This window comes from Bombus fervidus, chromosome 10 (assembly GCF_041682495.2).
Source record: "Bombus fervidus isolate BK054 chromosome 10, iyBomFerv1, whole genome shotgun sequence".
Classification (NCBI taxonomy): domain Eukaryota; kingdom Metazoa; phylum Arthropoda; class Insecta; order Hymenoptera; family Apidae; genus Bombus; species Bombus fervidus.
The window spans coordinates 6,779,394-6,802,383 of record NC_091526.1 but is presented as its reverse complement, the minus strand read 5'-3'; the positions used below and the strand labels follow the sequence as shown (position 1 = coordinate 6,802,383).

General features: G+C 42.4%; 1 protein-coding gene across 1 annotated transcript in view; it reads right to left on the bottom strand.

Moving 5' to 3' along the window:
• Nucleotides 1–22,990, bottom strand: part of Mdy (diacylglycerol O-acyltransferase) — a 92,181-nt gene that overhangs the window by 53,862 nt on the left and 15,329 nt on the right. The window contains exons 3-4 of the mRNA XM_072011283.1: nucleotides 15,066–15,160; nucleotides 2,929–2,981 (exon numbers count right to left, since the gene is read on the bottom strand). Coding sequence (XP_071867384.1) covers nucleotides 2,929–2,981; nucleotides 15,066–15,160 — 148 coding nt within the window. The remainder of the gene's footprint in view (nucleotides 1–2,928; nucleotides 2,982–15,065; nucleotides 15,161–22,990) is intronic.

Genomic DNA, 22,990 nt, shown 5'->3' with positions numbered 1-22,990 from the left:
TCGTCATTAGTCGAATTATTACTCGATTAGCGGCCGACGATTAATCAGGCTATGGTAATTATCAAGTTCAGCAGGCCGGTACTGCCATTGGTACTATTTGTTACAGACAGGAAATTAGCTCCCAGAAGAATGTAATTTCGACCGCTGACTCCGAGCGATATACTGATTATACGATAAAATATATCGTTTGCAAGCGAATCATGTACATACGTGTGTTTGACAAAATTTAATTAAACCACACACGTTTCATATAAAACGTAAATACAATTACCCGTTTGTTGAGGGGGCGAACGTGGGAGAAACAGGTAGAACTTTCTATACGATGACTGTCCCTGTGATTGTCCTGATGATAAACAATCGTCATCCGATCAGTTTGTAATTTATCAACGTGTTACAATTAGCTAGATCTTTTTAATCGTTAATGAATCTCACCTGATTAAAAGTTGCACGCGTCGAATTACCAAAATTGGGGTATCAGATATATGTAGATATGCAAGCACGTATACGCATATTGAACTTGAACAGAAAGCACGGGAATCCATTCTAATTAGCGACGCAGGAATTTGAACGCCACTCTGCTCCAGGCGACAGCTGAATTGCGACTGATTTTAAAACAAATTTAACCCGGAAAGGAGTACACTAGGCGACAAGGACGGTAAATATTTCGTCTCCTTTACGTACCTGGAATAGATACGAGCGATCCGAAAACGTAAATATTTACACGATACGTTTATATTTCAGAATACGCAGAAAAACCATAATGAAAACAACCCATTCATCTGGATGAAATTTTAGTTTCTAAATATACGTAAAGTTCACTTCGTATATCTATTAATCAACGCGAATTTAACAAAATTTCTGTTCTTCCTTCTGCAAACAATGAAGCCTAACGACGAGGCAGGCTCTCTGGTCAGATTTTTAAAATTCGTGCAAAATTTAGATTTACGAGGATGGATTTCTGCTGTACATTGATCGATGTACAAGGCAGTCCCTGAGCGGAGTCAGCACGAGCAATGTTTACGCTGACACGATACTAGACGTGTATTTGCGTCATCGCCAAGGGGAATATACGATATAAGGTATATAGACGTTAGCCAGAGCATCGCTAATTCGTCTCGCCGTAGATAGAAGAGATGAGAGAGAGAGAGAGAGAAAGGGAGGGAGAGGAAGATGAGAGTCACGGTTTGCAACGTGGTCCTTACGCTAGGCCGATCATCAAAACTGCGGTGTGCATTTCATAGCCTAGTCCGACAATCTTTACGGCTTCGAGATAAGAAAATAAACTCTTTAGATTTTATGTTAAACTTGCTATTATCGCGTTCGATAAAACTTCAGCCTTCACGACATTGTCCCAACCTCCCTGCTCGATCCATGGAAATAAGTATCACCGCTGTGGTTCGTAGCTGAAACTGTCGATCGAATCGATTCGAACCAGTGAAAACTTCCACTTTTGGTTAGCTGGGTTCATAATCCGTTACATTAGCGGGTTACGAATTTCAAGCGGTTTGTAAAAGAGAGAAACTAATTGAAATAGATTCGGGGAAATGTTTCTTTCGGTGTTAGCTTACGTGCTTTTCCGACATAGCATGTCGGCATAATATCCCGCAAACTGCACCTGCATATCAACAAGCTTTCACTTAATAAACTTCGTTTAATCCGCGAGTTCTGTCTAGGTGCAATTTATGCTGATCCAGCTGCGAGCAAGGTTTCTACGAGTTAGTTCGATTTCCACACTGATTTGATTAGAACTGGAGCTTCTACTTGGTCAGAAGAACCGTACGCTTTAGCCATAAAATTCTCGTGATTTTTACGGAACTGACGTGACTCGCATATCTTGAAACGTACTATAGAAGAGATTTTAGTATGAGACAAGGGTTGTTTCAAATATGAAGAAATTTTTTGTACAGCGGTCTAATTGGCGAAAAATTATTTCCGGCAGAAATAGAATTACCGGTGAGGTTGATAGCGGCGTGATTATGTGACACGTACAGAAAATCCGTATATTCTTTAAGAACGGTCTGCGCCGGAGTCGTAAACTCATAAAGTTTCAAAATTACTGACCAGGAAATTGCTTTCGTGCCGTTGAGGAACTATAAACGAAAAAATGTAATTTCCAAAACGTAAGTAGCCGCGTCCGTGTTGACTTTACGACTCGAGCTGGTTCGCGGTGCAATCGTTTCTGCGAACGTTTCCGCGGAAAAGAAGAGAAATTAGAAATTAGATTTCTGTTTGTGAGGTACCGGCGCGATAATTATTGATCCGCGGGTCGTTTGAAACGCGATTTCGCGCCGTATCGCGAGCAACCGAACCTCGTTCGATTATTCTCTGGAAAAATAAAAGGGAACGACGAGCGTTAACGCTTCCCGATAGATTCACGGGAATGAGAATCGACAGTTTAGCAATGCAAGCTGTAAAAGGCGTTCCCGAATCGGAAGCAACATGGTCGGCTTTAATACGAGAAAAATGCAACGATCCGCAGCAGCTCGTCCCTTCTACACGTCTGCCATTTTTGCTTCACGAACGTGTAAAGTTTCCGGCAGCGACGCCATATGCTCCAGATATTATTATTAGTTTAGTTTAGCAACGTGCTTCTTGCCAAAAGGGAGGAGAGAGGAATGGAGGAGGAAAAAAAGCAGCCGCAAAACAGGTGAAAAATATTTTTCCAACTTTCGTCTATTTCTCTCTTAAGCAGCCGGCACGCGTTCGTCTCTCCCTTTTCAACGCTATACTCGGTCGATTCACTTTTTGTACTGTTCTGTATGTGCCACGAAAAAATGTATAAATTTTCCTGCACGCTCACGCGTAAGAGAAAGTTTTTTAATATCACCGCGCATCCTGTGTCGTTTGTATTAGCACGAGGAATACGTTTACTGCGGTTCGTTTTAAAAAAGTGGTTAGGTTACCGGCGATATTAAAAGGGTTACTCACCACTGACAGGCCCTTTTCGATCAACAAGCAGAGGCCTATGGGTACCGTAGAATCTGCAACAGGCCAAAAAAAAAAGATATATTGAAACAAATAATTCAATGATGCCGACTGACGAGTGAGAGGAAGAACGAACGAATTCCGGACAATCCATTCGCCTGGCGAGTGGCCCCCGTTCGTTCGTTCATTCGTTCGTTCGTTGTCTGCTTTTTCGAAACGACAAACTTTCAAAAGGTCAGTAACCCGGGCTCCAGTCCTCTGCAATTGACTGCAGACAGCAAGTGACGAGGGTCTGTCACACGATGTGACGTTCCAGAGGCAATCGGAAGGATAGGGAAAAAGGAGCAAAATAGAGAAAGAGAAAGGGATGACAGGAGAAACAGTAGCGCACGAGGTGAAGGCTGAGCATCGAGGATAAACGTTACTAGTGATCGAGCGCCTCGTTGGTTGGTTGACTGGAAGGGATAACACACAGGACACACACGTATACGATCATACACGAACAGCCCTGTGAAAAAAAGGAGGAAAAACCGATATCGAGCTAACAGAGACGAAAGTAACTCACCAATAAATCAGCTAAAACAGCGCACGCTACGAAACGAAAACCTGATCAAAAGTCGTGTTTCTACAAGGTAACAAAAACGGATCGTATCTTCTTTGGTATAAGAAACAACAGGTATGATGGTTTTGATAAATGTACCTTCGAAAATGATAATCTTGCAATTACGGTCTTTATGTAGTAGATAATGAAATTTGTAGATCTTGAAAATATTCTCGAAATATTTGAAAAACGAGTGTAAAACCTAACAAATTCGTGCGTTAAAGTTTAAAAATCTGGAAATAACCATCAAAATCTGTTAATTTCAAAATGATAGTTATAGCCTGAATATTTCAAAGCGCTCGCTAACATTTGAATATCTAAAAGCGATTGATATTTATAAAAGTTTAAAGACGACCGTTTAAGTTTAAAATGCTAAAAATAAATATGTAGCATTTTGTAAAAAAAGAAATTTCATTCTACCCTATAAAGAATCAGTGTAAACTTAAACCTGAGAAAAATAGGCGGGGATTATGTAGAGATATATTGTTCGCCACGGTTTTCTAGCCAGTAATGAGCCGTGACTACTGATTTTTTAGGCGCCTCTCGTTTCAGTTGCCGCTCAAAGCGTTACATAATTTCTAACATTTAAATTTCTTTCCTCCGCTATTTTTTGCTTTTATTCAGCCTGCTTTTATACGCTTCGTTCCATCCTTCATCATGCAATCTTACTTTTATTACGTTATAAGCTTTTTATGGTAAAATAAAAGAGAGAAAGAATATGGTTATCGAAATAAGTAGAACTCTGCTTAATATTAGCAACTTATCATAATCAACTCCTTTATGGATAAAAACCAATCGGAAATCAAATAACGGATATATTGGAAAGTTGGAAAAGTTTTCCAAAAATACGAACCCACAAATGAGTTGCAATAGAAACGTTCATAAAATACGAAATTCATTCTCCGTTCTTTTCTCTTATCATTCTTTAAGCAATTTCTAGGATTTGCCGAGTCAAAACACTTTGGTAGATTATGCAGGATTGAACGCAAACCAGCATCATAGCACAGGTACGTTCGTACGATTTCATTTCGAGCAGTTCGTCCTCATTCTTCGAAGTATCGTCCGTCCCAGCGGATAAAATATGACAAAACTTAAATAAGTTTAAGAGATGCAACTGTACGATAGGCACACCCACAAAATTGAGAGCCGCAAGGTCCTTGCGGAAGCAGGTCACGGATCTCAAACACTCCGACATTTGCAAATGAAAATGTTCTTTGCGTTAGGAATATCGACGTGAATTAAACCGCGACGTTTTAATTATGATAAAAAGGTATTGTCACTTTTTGTCGTACATTACCGACGTGATTATCCATCTTAATGCTTAACCAACGACGTTAAGTCCAATAATTATATACTATACCATATTACTATAAGATAAAGGTGTAAAAAAAAAAAAAAAAAAAAAAAGAGGAAAAGCTTCGATTACACGAACGTCGAATTAATTTTATTTTAACTGCTTTCGATAGAAGAGTACAGCGTATGGCACGTACGGCACTTGGGGACATAAAACGGATAATTAAAAAGGAATTAACGACAATTACAGGCTATCACTGGCAAAATGAAAACAGTTGCTGGCCGATGAATTCTTTGCTATTTTACAAACAAGTCGATATCAACGTGCTATCTCATCCGCGATCGTATTCACACCAGGGCCGGATTCACGTCAAAGAAGCGACGTTCGAAAATTGAAAAAGCGTATCACGAACGAGGGCGAATGATGGATAATATCTCTTGCTAAACTTTCGCCAATTTCCGATTAGTCACCAATGCGTAGATCGAAATCAATCCTCCGGCTCTTCCTCTCTATTTTATTTCATTATTAACGGGACCGGCTAGAACACATATCGATGAGCCTGTCCGACAAATACTTCGTTAAATATTTTTTTGAACAAACAATCGCTCAATCTCGTTATAGGCCGGCTTTTGTTTGATTAAAATATTTGCGCGTGTGGTTACCTTGATCGCACAGCGTTAATTTTTCAAATCAACTGTACGATTTCGAATTGATTCCAACGGCTGAAAGGAATGCATTGTGAAATCCGATTTACAGAAAATCGAACAGCCAAGCTGGAAAATACAGTCGTCTGGCCGTACGCGTAATGCGTAATTCTTTTCACCGACAATATTTAATTTAGTTGGTTACATTTCGAACACACTGTGTCACCGAGATACCAGCCACCGCCAACTTGATACCATCGCGCGTTGAACATTTTCGTTGACAGACGCGATATCCTCGCGTTTTTCGGTCGAAAAAAGAAATTCAAGTCCAGCCTGGCTCGAACCTCGCAAAAGCGACAAATAAAAAAAGAAGAGAGTAGGGAAAGTGGCAAAGGGAGAGGCGACGATTGTTTTTTCATGACCGACACGTGTTCCCCGTCGACTAATTACGAGTTCTTTGAATTTGTACGCGTTTTACGAGTTTCCAGCATTTTTCTGGCCCGTACCACAGCGATTCGTGCACGCGTATTCACTGTATGCTGAATTACGCGCACGTGCGGCCTCCTGTAGCAAGAAAGACAAATAGACTTGATCGACGAATCAAATGCGTTGCATTAAACAAGGGAGACGTGAAAAAGTCGGTTAATTATAGAAAAGACAATTAATAGAATAAATAGCGTTCGCGTGTTTCACTATATTTTATCGAACAACATGCAAAGCACACGAATACACAGTAAAGGAAATAAATTTTTTCTGACGTGGCGTTCGATAAATTCACTGAAATTATTACGAGTGCGCCTCGACTGGAAAAATTTTGTCATTATTTCCGAAAGAGGTACGCGAAGCTTTTGTGGTTCGTATAAAATGTAATTTTCAAAAAATCAAATCACACAAGATATTCCTTTTACACGGTCGGATTTTTCTATGTTCGTTCATCCGATATTCCGTTATCCAACCGTAATAATAATTTTAGTCGAACTAAACTATTAACAAAGGAATTCAATGTTTCGAATTTATTATTCGAAATGAGAAAAGACACGTCCCTTATCACATTACCATTTAAGAAGACGTTTCGCGAAAGCAGTTTTACGGGAACACGCATGAAAATTTCACCGATTTCAGCAAAGTGGGTGTATCGATAATTCAAGAACCGTATCGGTTCAGCGTGACACTAACGTATCGCTACTTCAATCCTCCCCTGTTACTTAATGAGAACAAACGATTCCTCATATTTGAAGGTACAACCGAATCCCTTGTTCCTTCAGCTGGGTCCCTCTTTACTCTCGATTCTCTTCGCTATGGAAACGACGCCGCGGGAAAGGGAGAAAGAACAAATTCAAGTGACGTTGAGTACGGCTTGCTAATAGATATTAATGGAACCCCTTTTGCCGTAGAAATACGACCGTTTTTCCATGCGAACGAACAGCCGGGCATCTTCGTTGCTTCGTATCGAGTGTGAATAAAAGAAGAAACGGGAACTAAAAATACGAGTAAAGATACTAAAGAATATAAAAGGAACGCGTTCATATCGACGCTGGAGAAAAATATCCGGAAAAATTAGACGACAGGAATAACCATCGGAACGTGTTATAAAAGAACAATAGAGTATACGCACAGTATTATACACAATAGAAGCATACGACTTGAGTTTCACGATCTCAATGCATTTACATAACATCTAGTTATCGAATTTACGTCGCGTTTCGCATAATTGAATCGTCGCACATATACGTCCATTTCTTTGATCTCGTCGATGAATTTATTGTATCACGATAGAAAGAAACTCGAAGGGAGACAGTCTGTTTGCACGACAAACGCATCGAATATGTCGATGATACACAGCTACGGCTACGAAGCCGATTAAATGTTGCGAGACTAACAGGAAATTGGTTACATATATCCCGATACCATGTTTACGGCTACAATTTAAACGAGAACGTCCTGGTTCCTCGCGACAGTTTTGTTTTCACGGCATAACGGTCATGATAAAATCAAATTTTATGCCCTGCTAAAAATCTGCTAGCATAACAGGTCGACATGTTATTTTAATGAATAATTGTGTTCAACGATAAATACGCAGGCACAACAATGAATAGCTGCGTGCATCATTTTATCCAAGGCTGATTAAACAAAATTACGCTGTACACGGAACAATAACCCACTACAGGCCGATTATTAGTGCTCACAAATAGAATATCATATTACTAGTTTGCATAAATTGTTCATAATCGTCGGTTAGCGAATATCATTCGGAGAAAGAACCAAATAAAACGTACGGTGATCCTAAATCCTGCGCGTATTAACGTGTCCGCAATTGTGGTAAACGCCAGACGCAAACTTTCGAGTTTCTCTGGCGCCGAAATTCTTCCGCGAATTTCCTAATGAGCCACGGCAGGTTGCTCCCTAACGAGTCAGCCGTCGTATTAACGGAATCAAATTTTTCAGGGAATTCATCGGGAAGGTAGCGAGCACGAATGAAAAAATTTTTTCTTTCTCATGTTCCTTTTTTTCCAGCAAGAGGAAAGGACAGAGACGAGATGAGCAGTGGTATCTGGGGCCTCGAGGGTAATCGACCTCCACTCTTGAGCACCTCTCGGATCTCAGCCGCTAATTAAGACTTTTACTTTTTCCTTGGTAAGTCTCTTCTATCTTCTCGAGTGTCCGGAGGGTGGTAGAAGGAGGACACGACGACAACCGGTGTTGGTTGCGGACGTGGGTTCGTGAAAAACCGTGGAGCGAGATGGCGCGAGAGCACAGCTGTCGGGAACGGGACTAAGAGGATGGCCGACGAGATAAGATCAAATCCGAGCAGGCAAATTTTAATTATATCCCGACATCGAGTTGGCAACATTCCGTCGTTTTTTATAAAACTTTCGTAAAAAAAGAAAAAAAAAAGAACAGACTGGAGAATGGCAGAAGATGGGAGGAAAGCCGAAGGGTTTTTCATTCGTTGATCTCCTTTGCCGTGCAATGCGCCAACTGCATTTTATAATTTATGTGAAAACGATTTGCATCGTGAATAAATGTTGAAAACGGAATGAAATAGACGTGAATAGAGAAGTTGGTAAAAAACGTTACGAGAGAAGCTGTTTGTAACTATTTAATTTAATTAGTATTCTAGTACAAGAAAATTTGAATCGGCCCGTCGAAATTTCCAAAATATCGTTAATAATATCTGGCGTATTTAATCACCGGTTCGAAGGGAATGAATCACGTGGAGGCGCAACGGGGACTCTATCAATTCGAACGCAATTTATCATTCCGCGGTTCGTGATAAATTACAAAAGGGCTGCAGATTTTGAAATAGGGGAATTACGTTGCTACCCTCGGCGAGGTCCCATCGTGTCGAATAATGGTAACTAGAGATCCGAATAACCTGCTCTTCGCGTGGATCGTCAAGGATACCTACGGTTTCGATATCGGAGTCGAGATTCTAAATTGCGCGCATAAATCTCCGACGGTGAACGATTCGCAAAAGCGAGGTCGGGAAAGCAGAGGGTTAAAGTCGCATGAGCCCGCGAAAGCCTTCGTTTGAATGGTGCGAGCTCGATTCAGGATCAAGGATATATGAAGAGGAATAGCATGGAAAAACAGGCCTGACTAAAGAGAACGAAATACTTTGAAGGTTGAAGACGAGGGAGAAAGATAGAGAGAGAGAGAGAGAAAGACAAAGGGTGCGCTCGAGATATAAATACTCGCTTGGACTCGAGAGATGAGGAGTGAAAGCAATGATTTTCAGTCGGTAGTTTCTTTTTCTCTTTTTTTCATTTTCACATCTTCTTCCTCTTTTCCTTCTTTTGGTCCGCGTTTCCCCTTCTCTCTATTTCTTTCTTTTTCTCCATTGCGAGCAGCGGCGTCATCATCAACCAGAAGAGCTTCACAAGTACCCTAAACCACGGGGTGCCGAGTGCTAATTACGAATAATTATGAGTACTAATTAAGGCTTCCCTTTGCAGCGGCGCACGAATTACGAGCAAAGCCGTACGTATAATATACCCGTGCTTTAACGGCGCTATTAAACGCATGCTAACACCATAGAAATGATCAGCTTTGAAGACACGCAATGTACCCGCAAACACGAAACTTTCGATGGGTTCTCACGTGCACCGGGGACAGACTCTGTCCCTCTCGTTTACGTGGAATTATGTAAATCGAGCGCGATTTAATCATTACTTTACACGCTGTTACTTCCATGTTTTTCAATTTTCCCTGCTACTTTTGCAATAAGCGCTGGATTAACATGTAAAAATGATTTAATGAACGATGAGATATCGACGAAAATTTCGACAGGATGAAACAAATTGTCACTATCGAAAATATATCCGTAACAAAATTATCCACGATGCGCTTTACCAATTTATAAAAGGCTATCGAACTTCGAAAAGATTTTAGCCGACTCTCTTTATCAATGAAAATTCTGTCTTTCGGATGACCGAACGTTTATAGATCGTGTTTAAAACAGAAAATTATACCCATTTAACTAACGGATCGTGAAAAGTATCGTCAAAGATTTTATCAGTCAAAACTCCATTGAGTTTCTACGAATCCTCCAAGTCTTTTTCTTTTAAATCGAACGTATTATCCCTTAATAAGAACATAAAGGGTCTAACGAAACACCCTTTGCTTCGAGTTCGTGGTAAAAGATTAAACATTCTTTGGGTAATTCCCTTCACGAAACCGGTTGAATTGCAAATATGTTTCTTGCGTGGGTAATTGGAATTCGATTTCCATGCCCGGATGAATAGCCAGCCGACTGCACAACGCAAAGTCGACAAATGTTTCTGATAAGCACAGCATTTAACCGACTGCGTCGGCAACGATACGACATTAAGCCGAATACGCGGATGGTGGATACGTGAAAGGCTTTTTGCAGACGCAATCTCGCATATAATTCGATTATTATAGCCTGGCCCGTGTATAGGCAGTGGATTAAGTAATTCATACGTTGATTCGCACGCGTCTCTATCCTTTCCAAAGGCTGTGCCTCTAACGCGACTAGACTACGGTTCTCACAAATTTCCCTGGTGCTACGTGAAAATCAGTTTCCACGATTTTGTCACCGCTACGAGCGCACAGGAACGATGTACACACAACGCACAGTCGAACCGAGGACGCTCTACGGTCGCCGCGGAGAAATAAAATCAGCCGCAGAATGAATTAGGGTCGCCGCTATTGGCGTTGCGGTTTTTTGTTCTCTCCCTTCTCCAATGAAATTTTATTACACCCTTTCGTTCGAATTACCTCCGACCAAAGTCGAGAAATTTTTCATATCCACGTCAATTACCAGTGTTAGAGAAAGTTTAACATTCCTCGTAGCCCAAGAATAGCTAGTGATACCTGCCAGCTGTTTCTCTCCTTTATTTCTTTTCTTCTCTCTTCTCCGTCCTCGTTCCTTCTGCGCAACTACATCAATGGGAAAAGTTACCGGAGCCGTAATTCGATTTGAAAGCGATTCCTCCAACCGAATCGGTACATCGCGCAAAATGGAGCCCAACTTTACCGGACCGTCGATTGTTTCATAGGCCGACCATCGTTGAAACGACGGTTATGACCGTTAACGAGGCCATGGAAAAAAAGCGCCGAATTATTTCTTTCAATGGCCGCTTTGCAGCTACCACTTTCCACCGGCTAATAACGTTCTCGCGGTTTTCAACTTCGGGATATTTTTTCCATCCCTGTTCCTCTATCCTCAGCCGAAAATAAATTTCAATGACTGGTATTCCAGGATGCGAGTGCATCGATGCCATTAATTCCTCTCTGTTGCAGCAGAAATCTGCTTCAAGTGGCTGATATCGGTGATAATTACTTGGATTTTTCGCGCACGAGTTGCTCACGATAACGCCACTCGATTTGTGTCGCTCCTATACTGGCGAGCTATGCACCAATGGATCCAAATACTGGAAGAATTATTGATTTCATATATCAATTTGTCCTTGTTCCGGTTACCGTCGCTTCCAGCTTAATTTAAATCGCGCTCGGTCTTCCGAGTTTCCCTGATTTCTGTTCTTCCATTCCTTCATAATGTTTCATCCATTAGCGTGGACGGTGGAACGATCAAATGTATGCAAGAATCTTGAAACGTTTAAGGAATTGATTGGAGTTTACTCAAGACAGATTGATTTAAGGCTGTCGGTAAAAGAAGTACGAGTTTTCTTTCGCCAAGTCGAATCTGAAATCTTACTTCGAAAGATCGGGTTTCTTTAAATAAGAAGGAAAAGGTAGGAGGTTTGTAAGATTTAATATTTCCGCGGGCAACGGTTACTTTGATTTCAAGCAGTCTACTCTTGACTATTTTTTAAGGATATTTTTCTAGCAAAGTTAAGGGGATTTAGTTACGTCCTGTGCAACGTTACAAAGACTGCAAAGCGAGATCGTAGCAAGTCTAACGCCATCTGTTTGTTGCACCCTTTCGCATTTGCTCTTCACTCGTTATGTCACTTGAGAACCGTGCGCATTGAGTTACAGTTAACTTTAAGTTTCTCGAAACTTGCCGACCCAAAACTTCTGCGAAACCATCAAACGGACGCTTGCTATAGGTGGTCCAGAAGGAGCATTTCCCTCGAAAGAAACGCAAGGGCTGAAAGTGCGTCTATTCTCTTCCCCTCTGGTCCACTTTTTCTTCCACCTCCAATTCCGGTGAGTCGAAGTTGTGCAGTTTCTTCAACCGGAATATGTGGATTCGAGAGAAAGGAACGTACAAATGCGGACGTTTTTATCGCGTTCGAGTTTTTTTCACGCAATTCAATTATACTCTTAATGCAAGGTCTGTGTTTCGTTTCTCTGTCGACGCCAGGATGCTTTCGAATTTCCGAAAAAGAAAAGCAACCCGGGCGTGTTGTACAATGTACGATTGTTTGACGACCGGATTCTCCGGTGCGAAGAAAAGCAGATTTCGAGTACTACCAGTGAAACTTGAACAATAATGTCATAACGCATCCCTTAACCCGATGACCCTCTCGACATCAATTCCCGTGACCGAGTGCTGTGGCGAAATTGCATCGCGCCGTTGCCACCGCGGGCGCGCGCCCCTGTAAAGTATGCAATTAACGCTTGGCGTGCGCATATGAAAAATACATTTCCCTGCGGCCTATCAGATGGCAGTCATTCTGTCGGATCAACGAAACAATTCCGTTGAAAATGATATCAGAATGCGAGTGGCGACCAAGCGCCAACGGCACGTTAAGCAATGAAAATTCACCGAGTCTCGTAAAGCTGTCAACCTCTTTGATCCTCTATTATTCAAACTTCGAAAAGATTAATTAAAACTGGCGAAAAAACAGCTAGCAACCTAACGGGAGAAGTGTGTCGGACGGCTAATCAACGTAGAAACCGAGAATAAATCACGGAGGTCAGCCGTTTAAACGGTATAATTCGCGCTTCATGACGTCCATGGAATAATTAATCCCCTAATCGCGAAAGAGCGAGCCGCGAACTCAGGGAGGTCCTGCCAGGGCGCCGTTTAAAAAGCAATCTCGGCAGCCAGGCCGTACAGGAGCCGTGAAAATTATTATGCGAGACCCACGGCCACCGGATAGAGGAGGCAACACGCCGGAGGGCTGTATTCGCTTCAACGAACGAGCCAGACTATAAAAAGAGGAAGAAGGAAAAAGAAGGGAAAGGATGTTAAGGCTCTGCAGTAAGGAAAGAAGGGCTGCCACGACGAAAATTCTAAAATATGAGAGCTATTAACCGTAGTTCCCTATGAGCATTACCTTCCCTCATGTGTAAATAATGCAAGCTACCTCCCCCGGATCTCCGCTTCTTCCCTCTTCGCCTTCATCTTCCCCCGTTGTTACCTTGCAGCCTCTCTAACCCCGTACCTGTGACCCTGTACGTGTAATCTGCAGGCTTGCACGCGGCCGTACAACCCACCGGCGCAGCTGCGGAACGAGAGTTTAAACGCATATTCACGAGGTGTTTCCGAAGCATCCAGGCCCCCTTCTCCAAAATCAGACGCCGGAGGTTCTTTGTAAAAGCGTTACACAGAGGGAAAGTTTCTCAGGGAGAAATTAATTTCGCTACCTAATCGCGAGGATAATTAGCCTTGAGAGTTGCGGAGTATCGACAAATTGATGCAACTCAAGAGGGCAGTTTTAGTAGGTCACTTCGTTGCGTTGGCTACTTGTTGTGTTAGCCCTGATATTCTAGGCGTAGCTAACTCTGTAACTGGCCGAATATTTGAAACATTGTACCCGTTAATCGAGTGAGTCGACACATCGTGCAAATTCCACGTGACCGACTGTTGTGCAACACGAGAATTAATGACGACGTACAGGTTGTTAATAAATTACCAAGCTGAACCCACGGGCAACATCGGACAGGGGTGAAAATGTTTAAGAACAAATCGCTCGGAGCATTTTGTAAATATCACATCGTCATTTAAAACAATTATTTTCGAACGCTACGTCAGAAGAGAAATTTGTCGGTATCTTACAAAAAAAATGTTCCTCGCATGTTCTTAACGTCGTACGTCGTGAAAATTCGCCTCTTCGCGCATAAATTCAGCCGGGTTAGCCGGACTCTCCACAGCTCAACCAAAGGTAGAAACCAAACATTCACGACTCCATGTACTCGCATTGGGAGCGAATGTCGTGGTTCCAGTTGAAAACGTGGATAACCGACTGCATCGCCCGGTAGTAAAAGGACAATGCGCAGGCAGCGGTTGGCAATTCCAAAAGCGGGCTTGGTAGAGCATCGAAATTTACGCGTACCGCCACTTTGCCGCGCTAAATTTCGTGCCTTTTAAGTCAAGCTTTAAACGACGATATAAAGGGTCGTCCTTTCAGTAATAAATTTGAATTCAGCCAGTATCACTGCCTCGGATGGCCAGTTTGTCTACGAAGCAGACCCCCGTGGCCACCTTGGCTTTTGACTGACATTACGATAAACGCGGGACGCGTTGAAACATGCTTCTGAGAATTATAGTCAAGCAGATCTTTGAAATTTGCTAGGTAATTGTACGAGTTCATGGGAGACATATTATCGTACGAAATCAATTGTTTACCAGTTGTTACATCGATTCAGTTTGGTTTAAACTTTGTTTGAAGTTTAGTTTGAACTTTTGATTCTAATTTAAGTTTGGTCTTGGTACGAATTTGATTTTGGAACAACAAATTGTAAAACCGTAATTTCAGTCGAAATTGTTCAGAATCCTTTTTACTTACAATAAATATGGTATCGTTTCAATTCTCCGTAAGCGTTTCGGTCAAAATTCTTATACAACAGTTATTTTTGTTATCTTCTCAACCCGCATGTCCAACGTAGATCCGCACGGACGAGTCACACGCTAATTACTTTTACATTTAAATTAGCAGTTTTTGCTCGCGTTCCCGACACATATTATCTTTTTACACCGCCTCACTTTTACGTAATACGTTTCTATATTCGCGCTTTCGAGAAAAGTCGAGTAAAATATGACGGCAGAAATACGAGGAATTTCCCTGCGCGCGTACATTGCAATTTTTGCGTGTCTAATAATTGCATACAATACGTAGTCTAATATTTCCTGTTTGATCTTTATCTATAAAGATACAAGCATCTCGCGTGTTTCGTAATTTTCTGTTTCAAGAATTTCACCATTAGACATTATCGATCGACTTACAAATGATGAGTAGAATCGACGGATGCTCTTCGCCACCTTCGTATTTGCCGCTGACGAACAGGAACCATTCCCACGGATCCACTCTGAGCCCATACCTACGGTAGGACAAAAGAAAAAAGTATGTAAACACTTCGGGAAGAAGAAAAATGAAGGAACGCACTGTTCGTTATTATCATCCCCCTGTCACCCTTGTAGTTTTATCTATGAAGTCACGTGACGCGAGTGTCTACATCGCGATACGGGTCGAGGGGCAAAGGCGTCGTTATTAACGTCCGTTTTCGGTGCGATGCTTCTCACGGGTCCTTGAAGAAAGAAGATTCGAGACACGAAAAAGGGAAGAGCGAGGAGTAAGCGAAATAAAAAGTCACAGGCCCCTTGATCCCTTTGTTCTTCGGGCAAATAATAAACGACGCCCTGCGCTCGCTTCTAAAATTTAAAAGAGGGCGATGGACACGGAGGGAGCAGAAATGGAAAACGATCCTCTTCCTCTCTATTCCAACCCTATACCATCCCTTGTCGTGTAGCAATCTCGCGGATAAATAAATCGACGTCGCGAGATTCGATTATGGAAAAACTAGCTGATTCCTCTCTCGATCCGTGTAAATCCTGTAAATCGTCGTTCCACTGTCTATTAAACATACTTTCATCCGAAAGAAAAACGACTCGCCAGTTCACAGTACATCGAGCTCCGCCCCGTGACCAATTTTTATAGCTCTATATCGACGAGATTTATCGTGCGCCATCGTATCAATCCGAGCCATCAGAAACGTTTGTTGCACACGACCGCCGGCGATCATGGAAGACAAACGAACTACATTCGTGGTCGGCTAGCGAAGGAGAAAAAAAAAAAATAGAGCCGAAAGGTTAACCGACACTAATGGCTTCAGGTCGAACGCGTCGGCTAACGATGATGAACGAGGCTTATAGGTGAAGTAATTAAAGTATTTGAAGTGGGCGCGGTTCGACACGGGGCCACGATATTTATTGGGACGCGATCGCTGGCCTATTTCGTTCTTTTTTTCTCCATGTACGTCCACAACCACTCCTTTTCCACACCCCTCTGTCATGCCGCTTTTTGTCAGCACAAACGCAATCAGTCACGTTGACGCAGGCAACTATAATTGAAGAGCGAGCTGGAAAAATCAAACGTTTATAATTGATAGCTACTGTGCGTACTCCATGTACGGTGGCGAGCCGAAAGTGATTCGAAAGGGAACATCAATCCTCTTATATTACCATCCGGTAAATCACTGGTCGGATAGAATGCCGCGTGTATCTTTGTGCAGTTTCGCCGATTGAATTGTTAAACACTTTGCTGGACCGCGAAAAAAATCGATACACGTCACCGTCTATCTAGGATTGACCGTGGTAATACGAGTTAATTCCTATCGGCGATGTGAATGAAACATACAAAGCCGTGAAGGCAACGAGACATCGAAAAGCGCTTTACCGATGCTGCGAGAGAAAGGATGACGCGGCATGGAAACGAGGTATTTTGTTTTTCGAAACCAATGGACAACATGTAATATAAATATCTTGATTTCAATCGTAATATTTCCCCGCCGCTTTTTTGACACGATATAGAGTCGTATGAAAATTGTATGAATTATTCAAACGTTAATCTCCGATGCTTTATTGGAGACTGGTTTGCGGAAATTGTAAAATAAACTTACCGCAAGTTATAACAAAAATATCCGCTTTCATACTATGGAAGCTAGTTACGATAAAACACGAAGCTTGTCATTAGGGATACATTCATGTGCTAAGAAAAGGGCACGGTTAAAAGAGCGTTACGATAACTCTCATTTTCATCAGTCTTCATTCACCACGGTTTCTAAATTACCTATCAATTTTTTCAAGCATATTCTTTACTTAGGGAGTAGGACTAGCTTCTAATACGAGCGTTTGTTGTTACAGAAAAATGTAATTTGCGTCACACTACTATTCTCGTTGCGTTGCGCCTCAATTATTTATCATATCAACGTCATCAATATACGCAATAGACACTGAAAAGGAACATAATCAGACAAAAATGAGCTCACTCTATATATAAATATGCCACTTTTATTGGACAAGTCATGCTCGATAAAAAACAATCGATAACTCTGGCAATCAAAACTAATAGAAATTTATGAGAAAATCGTTGAACAATAGCTCTATCTCCTATCTGATAAAGGCTAGCCCATCGCCGCTCGCGTTCATCCCTCGTCGTTACAACACAAACATAAAACTGACAGTACGTACAAAAATTCCAATCGACTGTCTCGGCTTTAGAGGCGTGGAAGTGTACGTTTCCGGCTTAAAAGTTTATTGGATTTATCAAAAATACGATGATCGGTGGTTGTTTACTCCAGATAAGCCTGATAAAGTAACCGAAACAACACGAACTCGAGGAGATATCCGAACCATCGAAATTCATCGATCTAAGGCGTGAGTAGGAACGATATTAAATTTCTTTTGCCGAACGAGAATAGCCGTTCTGATCTGGGCGCACCCGTTAAATCCGCGCCCGTTCTTTGCTCGTCGAAGTTCGTTAATACAGAGTCACGATAAAATCCCCAATTCCACGTCGATCCAGAAGAACGGAGATGGATAAAGAAGGTGAACGAGAAAAGAGTCGTACACTCGTGTCGAGTTAGATAAAGATAGGTAGAAGGAAAGGTAGAAGAGAAAGAGGATGATGGCTGGAGAAGTTTAGATTGAAAGAGTTACGACGTCAATATGAAACGTTTTGGTGTAAAAACGTGACCGCGAATGGTTCGCGTTAAATATTAATAAATGAGGTCAGGGATGAGGATGTGGTTTATCTTACACCGGCAGCCGGTGAGCACGTTTACGTTGTTACCTTTTATCGTTGGTCTAAAGAGAGTGGCCGCCTGCCACGACACGGCTCGGTGATTTGATAGTTTACGCGATCGAGCTATAAATGAGCAGAGACGCATTGACACGCATTAACCAACACGTTCGCGTCCCTGTATAAACCGGGGCAGGCAATATTTTTCTCTCCTATCGAAACAGTCGAGACTCCGGTGTAATCGAACGACATGTAAAAAAAGCCTTGAGTGTCTCTCTAGAGAGGCCACTAGCTAGAAAGATCAGTGACCTGTATGGTCGGCCGTGCCATCATTGATACGATTTAAAACCTCGTTTAGGGGTGTAATCCGGTGACCTGGATTTTGTCCGGCAGCGCATGATCATCTAATGGAATTTCAAGTTCATAGTGTAATTGGCGCGATCCGATTACGAGTACAAAGGTTTACCGTGCAATCTGTCAGATTAAATCACTTTCCGTGGGTCGTTAATCGGATTAAAGTGCTGGCGAAATGTGCATGCAACTCGGCGTAAACATCCAACAGTAGTATCCTCAATTAGACTCAAAAGCATGCCGACGACTAACGATCGACTTGTCAACGAAATTGCGTTCACGATTATTTGAAACGCGCATAGAAATTGATATAATTAAATAAAACGACGGTCCTATTGTAATTAAATTCGACACGAAACACAGGCACAAGCACGAGGATGTAGAACCGTAATTTTTACAGTTCGTAAGTGTTCATTTTTCAAGTTAGTTTGTAGCAACTCTTTGTCGTACAACGCGTAGTCAACTTTCACTTAAACGCGTGCTTATTCGTGCATACACATTCACACGGTCACACGCCAACACATAAGCGTGCCCATAAACCTGAATAAATCCTCTTAAAACAGACCTAAAGCTACGGACACTTTAGGCCAAACTCTAAAGTAAACTTATTTCTGCAGGATAACGCACTTTGAGCCTTCCTAGTGAGAATGTCGTTCTAAGCTACTTGGAAATAAATCTCATGACGGCAGCGCCGCGACCTCCGTTCCCAAAGGATACAGTTGTAGAATCTCTAGGCTCCGATGATTGATTTATGGCGCTGGAATATCGATACACAGGAATTGAGAACGAAGATAGCCGAACGATACTGAAACAGTGCGAAACGGAAGCTATCGCGATGCCGGAAACGACTAATGCCATTTTTTCGCGCTCGGTAATACCGGGCAACGGTACAGTTCCGAGGATTCTCCGACTATAGCTCGAGTAATCCGGATGAACGGTGGACGAGTTTTATTTCTCGGTATGACGTGAATCCTTGCGAAAATCGCGGGCAAAATAGAACGACGGAGATGTGAGCGTGACACGATGAATCCGACTGTCTCTCCACGACGAACCCGATATCGAATCGTCGAAAATTTCCAAAGCCGGACATTGTAATCGTTCCTACGAATATGAAACTCGCCAACGAAGCTTCAAAAAATAATGGCTGAAACTTTATCGCGACTCTATACGCTTTCACGGTTGTTGTTCAAGGGTATTTGTTATCGGCCGACACATCAATGTATTTTTGCTCTTTGCGTTCGCTCTTTCTCGATTTCACGCAGTACTTTTAACAGATACGGCGGAGATTTAAAAAATCACAGGGAAATAGTGCGCGTTCGTTATTCGACAGACAGAGAAGAAGAGCTTTCGCTCGTTTATTTTTCCCTTCGGATAATTTTATAACAAGTTCCGCGGTTTTTATTTCATATTTACTTTGATCTTTCGTGAATCCATGAATTTCCGCGAGGAATGTTAAATATAGAAGGACGTTCGTCTTATTTCGTCGTTTGATTCCATCTTCACGGTTTCACGAATCGCGTCCTCGTAAACTCGACCCATTAAGAATTGCACGAAGCTTCGTACAGTTCTAGTTTAAGTGCATAAATTATGAGCAGATCGTGGACCTTTCAAAAAGTTTCTCGGACGCCGCTACGAGAAAAGACAAGGGGAGGGATAGAAACTTCGATACCTCTGTCTTTCTATCCCCATGCCTTTCCACGGACTTTTATCGATAGAACCGGAGTCCTTCGCCGAGAGTCTCGATTAATTGAGTTTTCTTCCTACTTTTTTCACTTCGCAGAGAAACGTCCTCCCACTTTCTTACTGTCGTGTCTCTTTCAAGCTCCATCCACCTCCACCCACGTTTCTCCGCGTCGATTAATCTCGATCGCCGTGAAATCGCGTTGCTTGCTTCGCCCTATTCTAGTGACTCGACAAACGAACGCTTTTTCTTGTATCCGTTCCAGGCTTCAACAGATTTCTTACGAATTCAATTATCATGGAACAAGTGGAATTTAAGGAGGCACGGAAAATTCTTCGAATATAGGCGAATGTATCTATCGGCTGAGATGTATTTGAAATAGCCTATGACACAGGTTCGTGCTAACGATAACAATTATTACTTGATATTCTTTAATTTTTTTTTTTTTTTTTTTTGTAGAAGCAAATAAGAAAAATATCTCGTCTTGAGCCTAGTTTATCACGATATAGAAGGCTAGCCAGAAGGCTAGCATATTTTGAATCGAATAAACTACTTCAAACTATTTCAACACTTCCTAGGCAAGTCAGTCTTCCTCAAGAAAGTTGCTCAGACTTCTAGATAGATGGTAATTCGTGAAAGAGGGTCACGCAACAACTTTTTAGCTCAATTACATCCTCTTTTTACGTCGCTATATGTTCAAATGCAATATCGAATGTGTCTGTTACGTCGGCCGACTCTCTACCTGGACGGGGCCTTGCATCGCACATGGCAGCCATGTGTCTGCACCTCCTTCCGGCATACTCTAAAGAATCTCAAGGACCGACCATAAATCTTAGAAAAATCTCAACAAAGTTTCTCAGGTCAAACAAGGATCTTTTCAACGAAAGTAATTTCTAAGATCTCTGGTTTGTGTCCGGAAAACACTTAAAATTAGTTATTTGCACACGTGCGATGTTTCCCACTACCAACCTTCCATCGAGGGCGGCTAAGACCCCTCCTGGTCCACCAACAATCGTAATAGCCAATAGAAACAACGTCTATTTCCCTCACTTTCCTGACCAAAAAACTGTTATTAACGAATCCGATGATCCCATGCGTTAGACACACCCTTTCCTAGCTCTACTCTGATACAGCATCGTCACTCTAGATGTAGTCCGTTTTCATCGTCCGAACAGTCAGTAAGTCTACCACGGTTCTACCTAACCCCAATCAATTCATTTGCAAAGTCTAACTATCGCATCGAGACATATCGTCAAATCGGGTCCTATCTCTGTAACGCATAATCTATACTCATCGTCAAATACCTGTAACGCTCATAATATTGTAATCCATCGTTGAATATATCACATTAACCTGTTAACACAGTGTTAATTTCAATTAACCACCCCTGTTATCCTAACCGAAACCCGGGGAACGACTACTTCGCGGCGTCGATTAGCCTAATCGTAGCGAGAATTTACGCCTCTCGCTGACGCGTTTTCCTCGCGACCGCGTCTCTCCGCGAACGGTCGTAACATTTGGTCCTTCGAGCCGGATTCAGTGGTAAGTGAAAAGTGCACACCAGTGACACCCACTACCATACAGTGCCACATGAATCCAACATAACCAGCAGCGGAAGCGTTACCACTCCAGCGAAGTCAGTAACGTCAAGGGGCCGTCACCTTGGAAGAGGCATAATTCGATGGTTGAAGACGCAACCATGCAGCCTCCCGCCGCAACTGGACAATCGTCCACATAACGATATTCAACAACTTCGATCGCACGACAAAACACGTCACTTTCGGGAAGGATCACCTTCCTCACGAAACGTACGTCAACGACATTCCGCTGCACAGGGACAAGCGACAACCTGCAGTCGGAACAACTTCAGCTTCATTACAACACGAGTGATCCTCGGGAAGAACGCCTTCCTCGCGAACATCACAATATTCCGTCACACGGTAACAAGCAACAGTTAAACTCGCAACTACAAGGTAAGCTCGCTCAAAGCATCGAAATCAGTCATGGATCCCAATATGAAAGAACGCACGAGAAAATTGGTACGACAACGAGAAGGGTTCAGAAAAGGGTTGGAGGCATTTCGCACAGTACTCAACAATTATGTGGAAGGGACACAAATATATACTATCCAACGAAATTTAGAAGAATTAGAGGAAGAATTCACATCATTCAAAGAAAATCAATGGGAATTAGACGATAGGAAGGGGGGCCAAACACAGCAGGACCGCATTGACTTACAACAAATGTTCTATATTTTCACCGGACACGCGACTACCATAATTAATAACGCAAACGAACAATCAAGGTCGACAATCCGAAGTTTTACATCGAGCTATTCGAACATTTCATTGCCGAAAATTCATTTACCTACCTTGTCGGAACTCTACAAGGATTGGCCAGAGTTTGCGGATCTATTTCGCTCTACGGCTCAGGCAACCAAGCTCGCGTCATCATTATCGGAACAATCTGATTCAACGCTACCAATCGGCTTGGATCAGACAATCTCTAACGTTCGTAACTCAGCGCCAATACGCGACTTGACGGTAACCAAGCTCGCGTCATCATTATCGGAACAATCTGATTCAACGCTACCAATCGGCTTGAATCAGACAATCTCTAACGTTCGTAACTCAGCGCCAATACGCGACTTGACGGCAACCAAGCTCGCGTCATCATTATCGGAACAATCTGATTCAACGCTACCAATCGGCTTGAATCAGACAATCTCTAACGTTCGTAACTCATCGCCAATCTGCGACTTAACGACAACCAAGCTTGCGTCATCATTATCGGAACAATCTGATTCAACGCTACCAATAGGCTTGAATCAGACAATCTCTAACCTTCGTAACTCAGCGCCAATCCGCGACTTGACGGCAACCAAGCTCGCGTCATCATTATCGGAACAATCTGATTCAACGCTACCAATCGGCTTGAATCAGACAATCTCTAACGTTCGTAACTCAGCGCCAATACGCGACTTGACGGCAACCAAGCTCGCGTCATCATTATCGGAACAATCTGATTCAACGCTACCAATCGGCCTGAATCAGACAATCTCTAACGTTCGCTACTCAGCGCCCAAACGCGACTCAACGA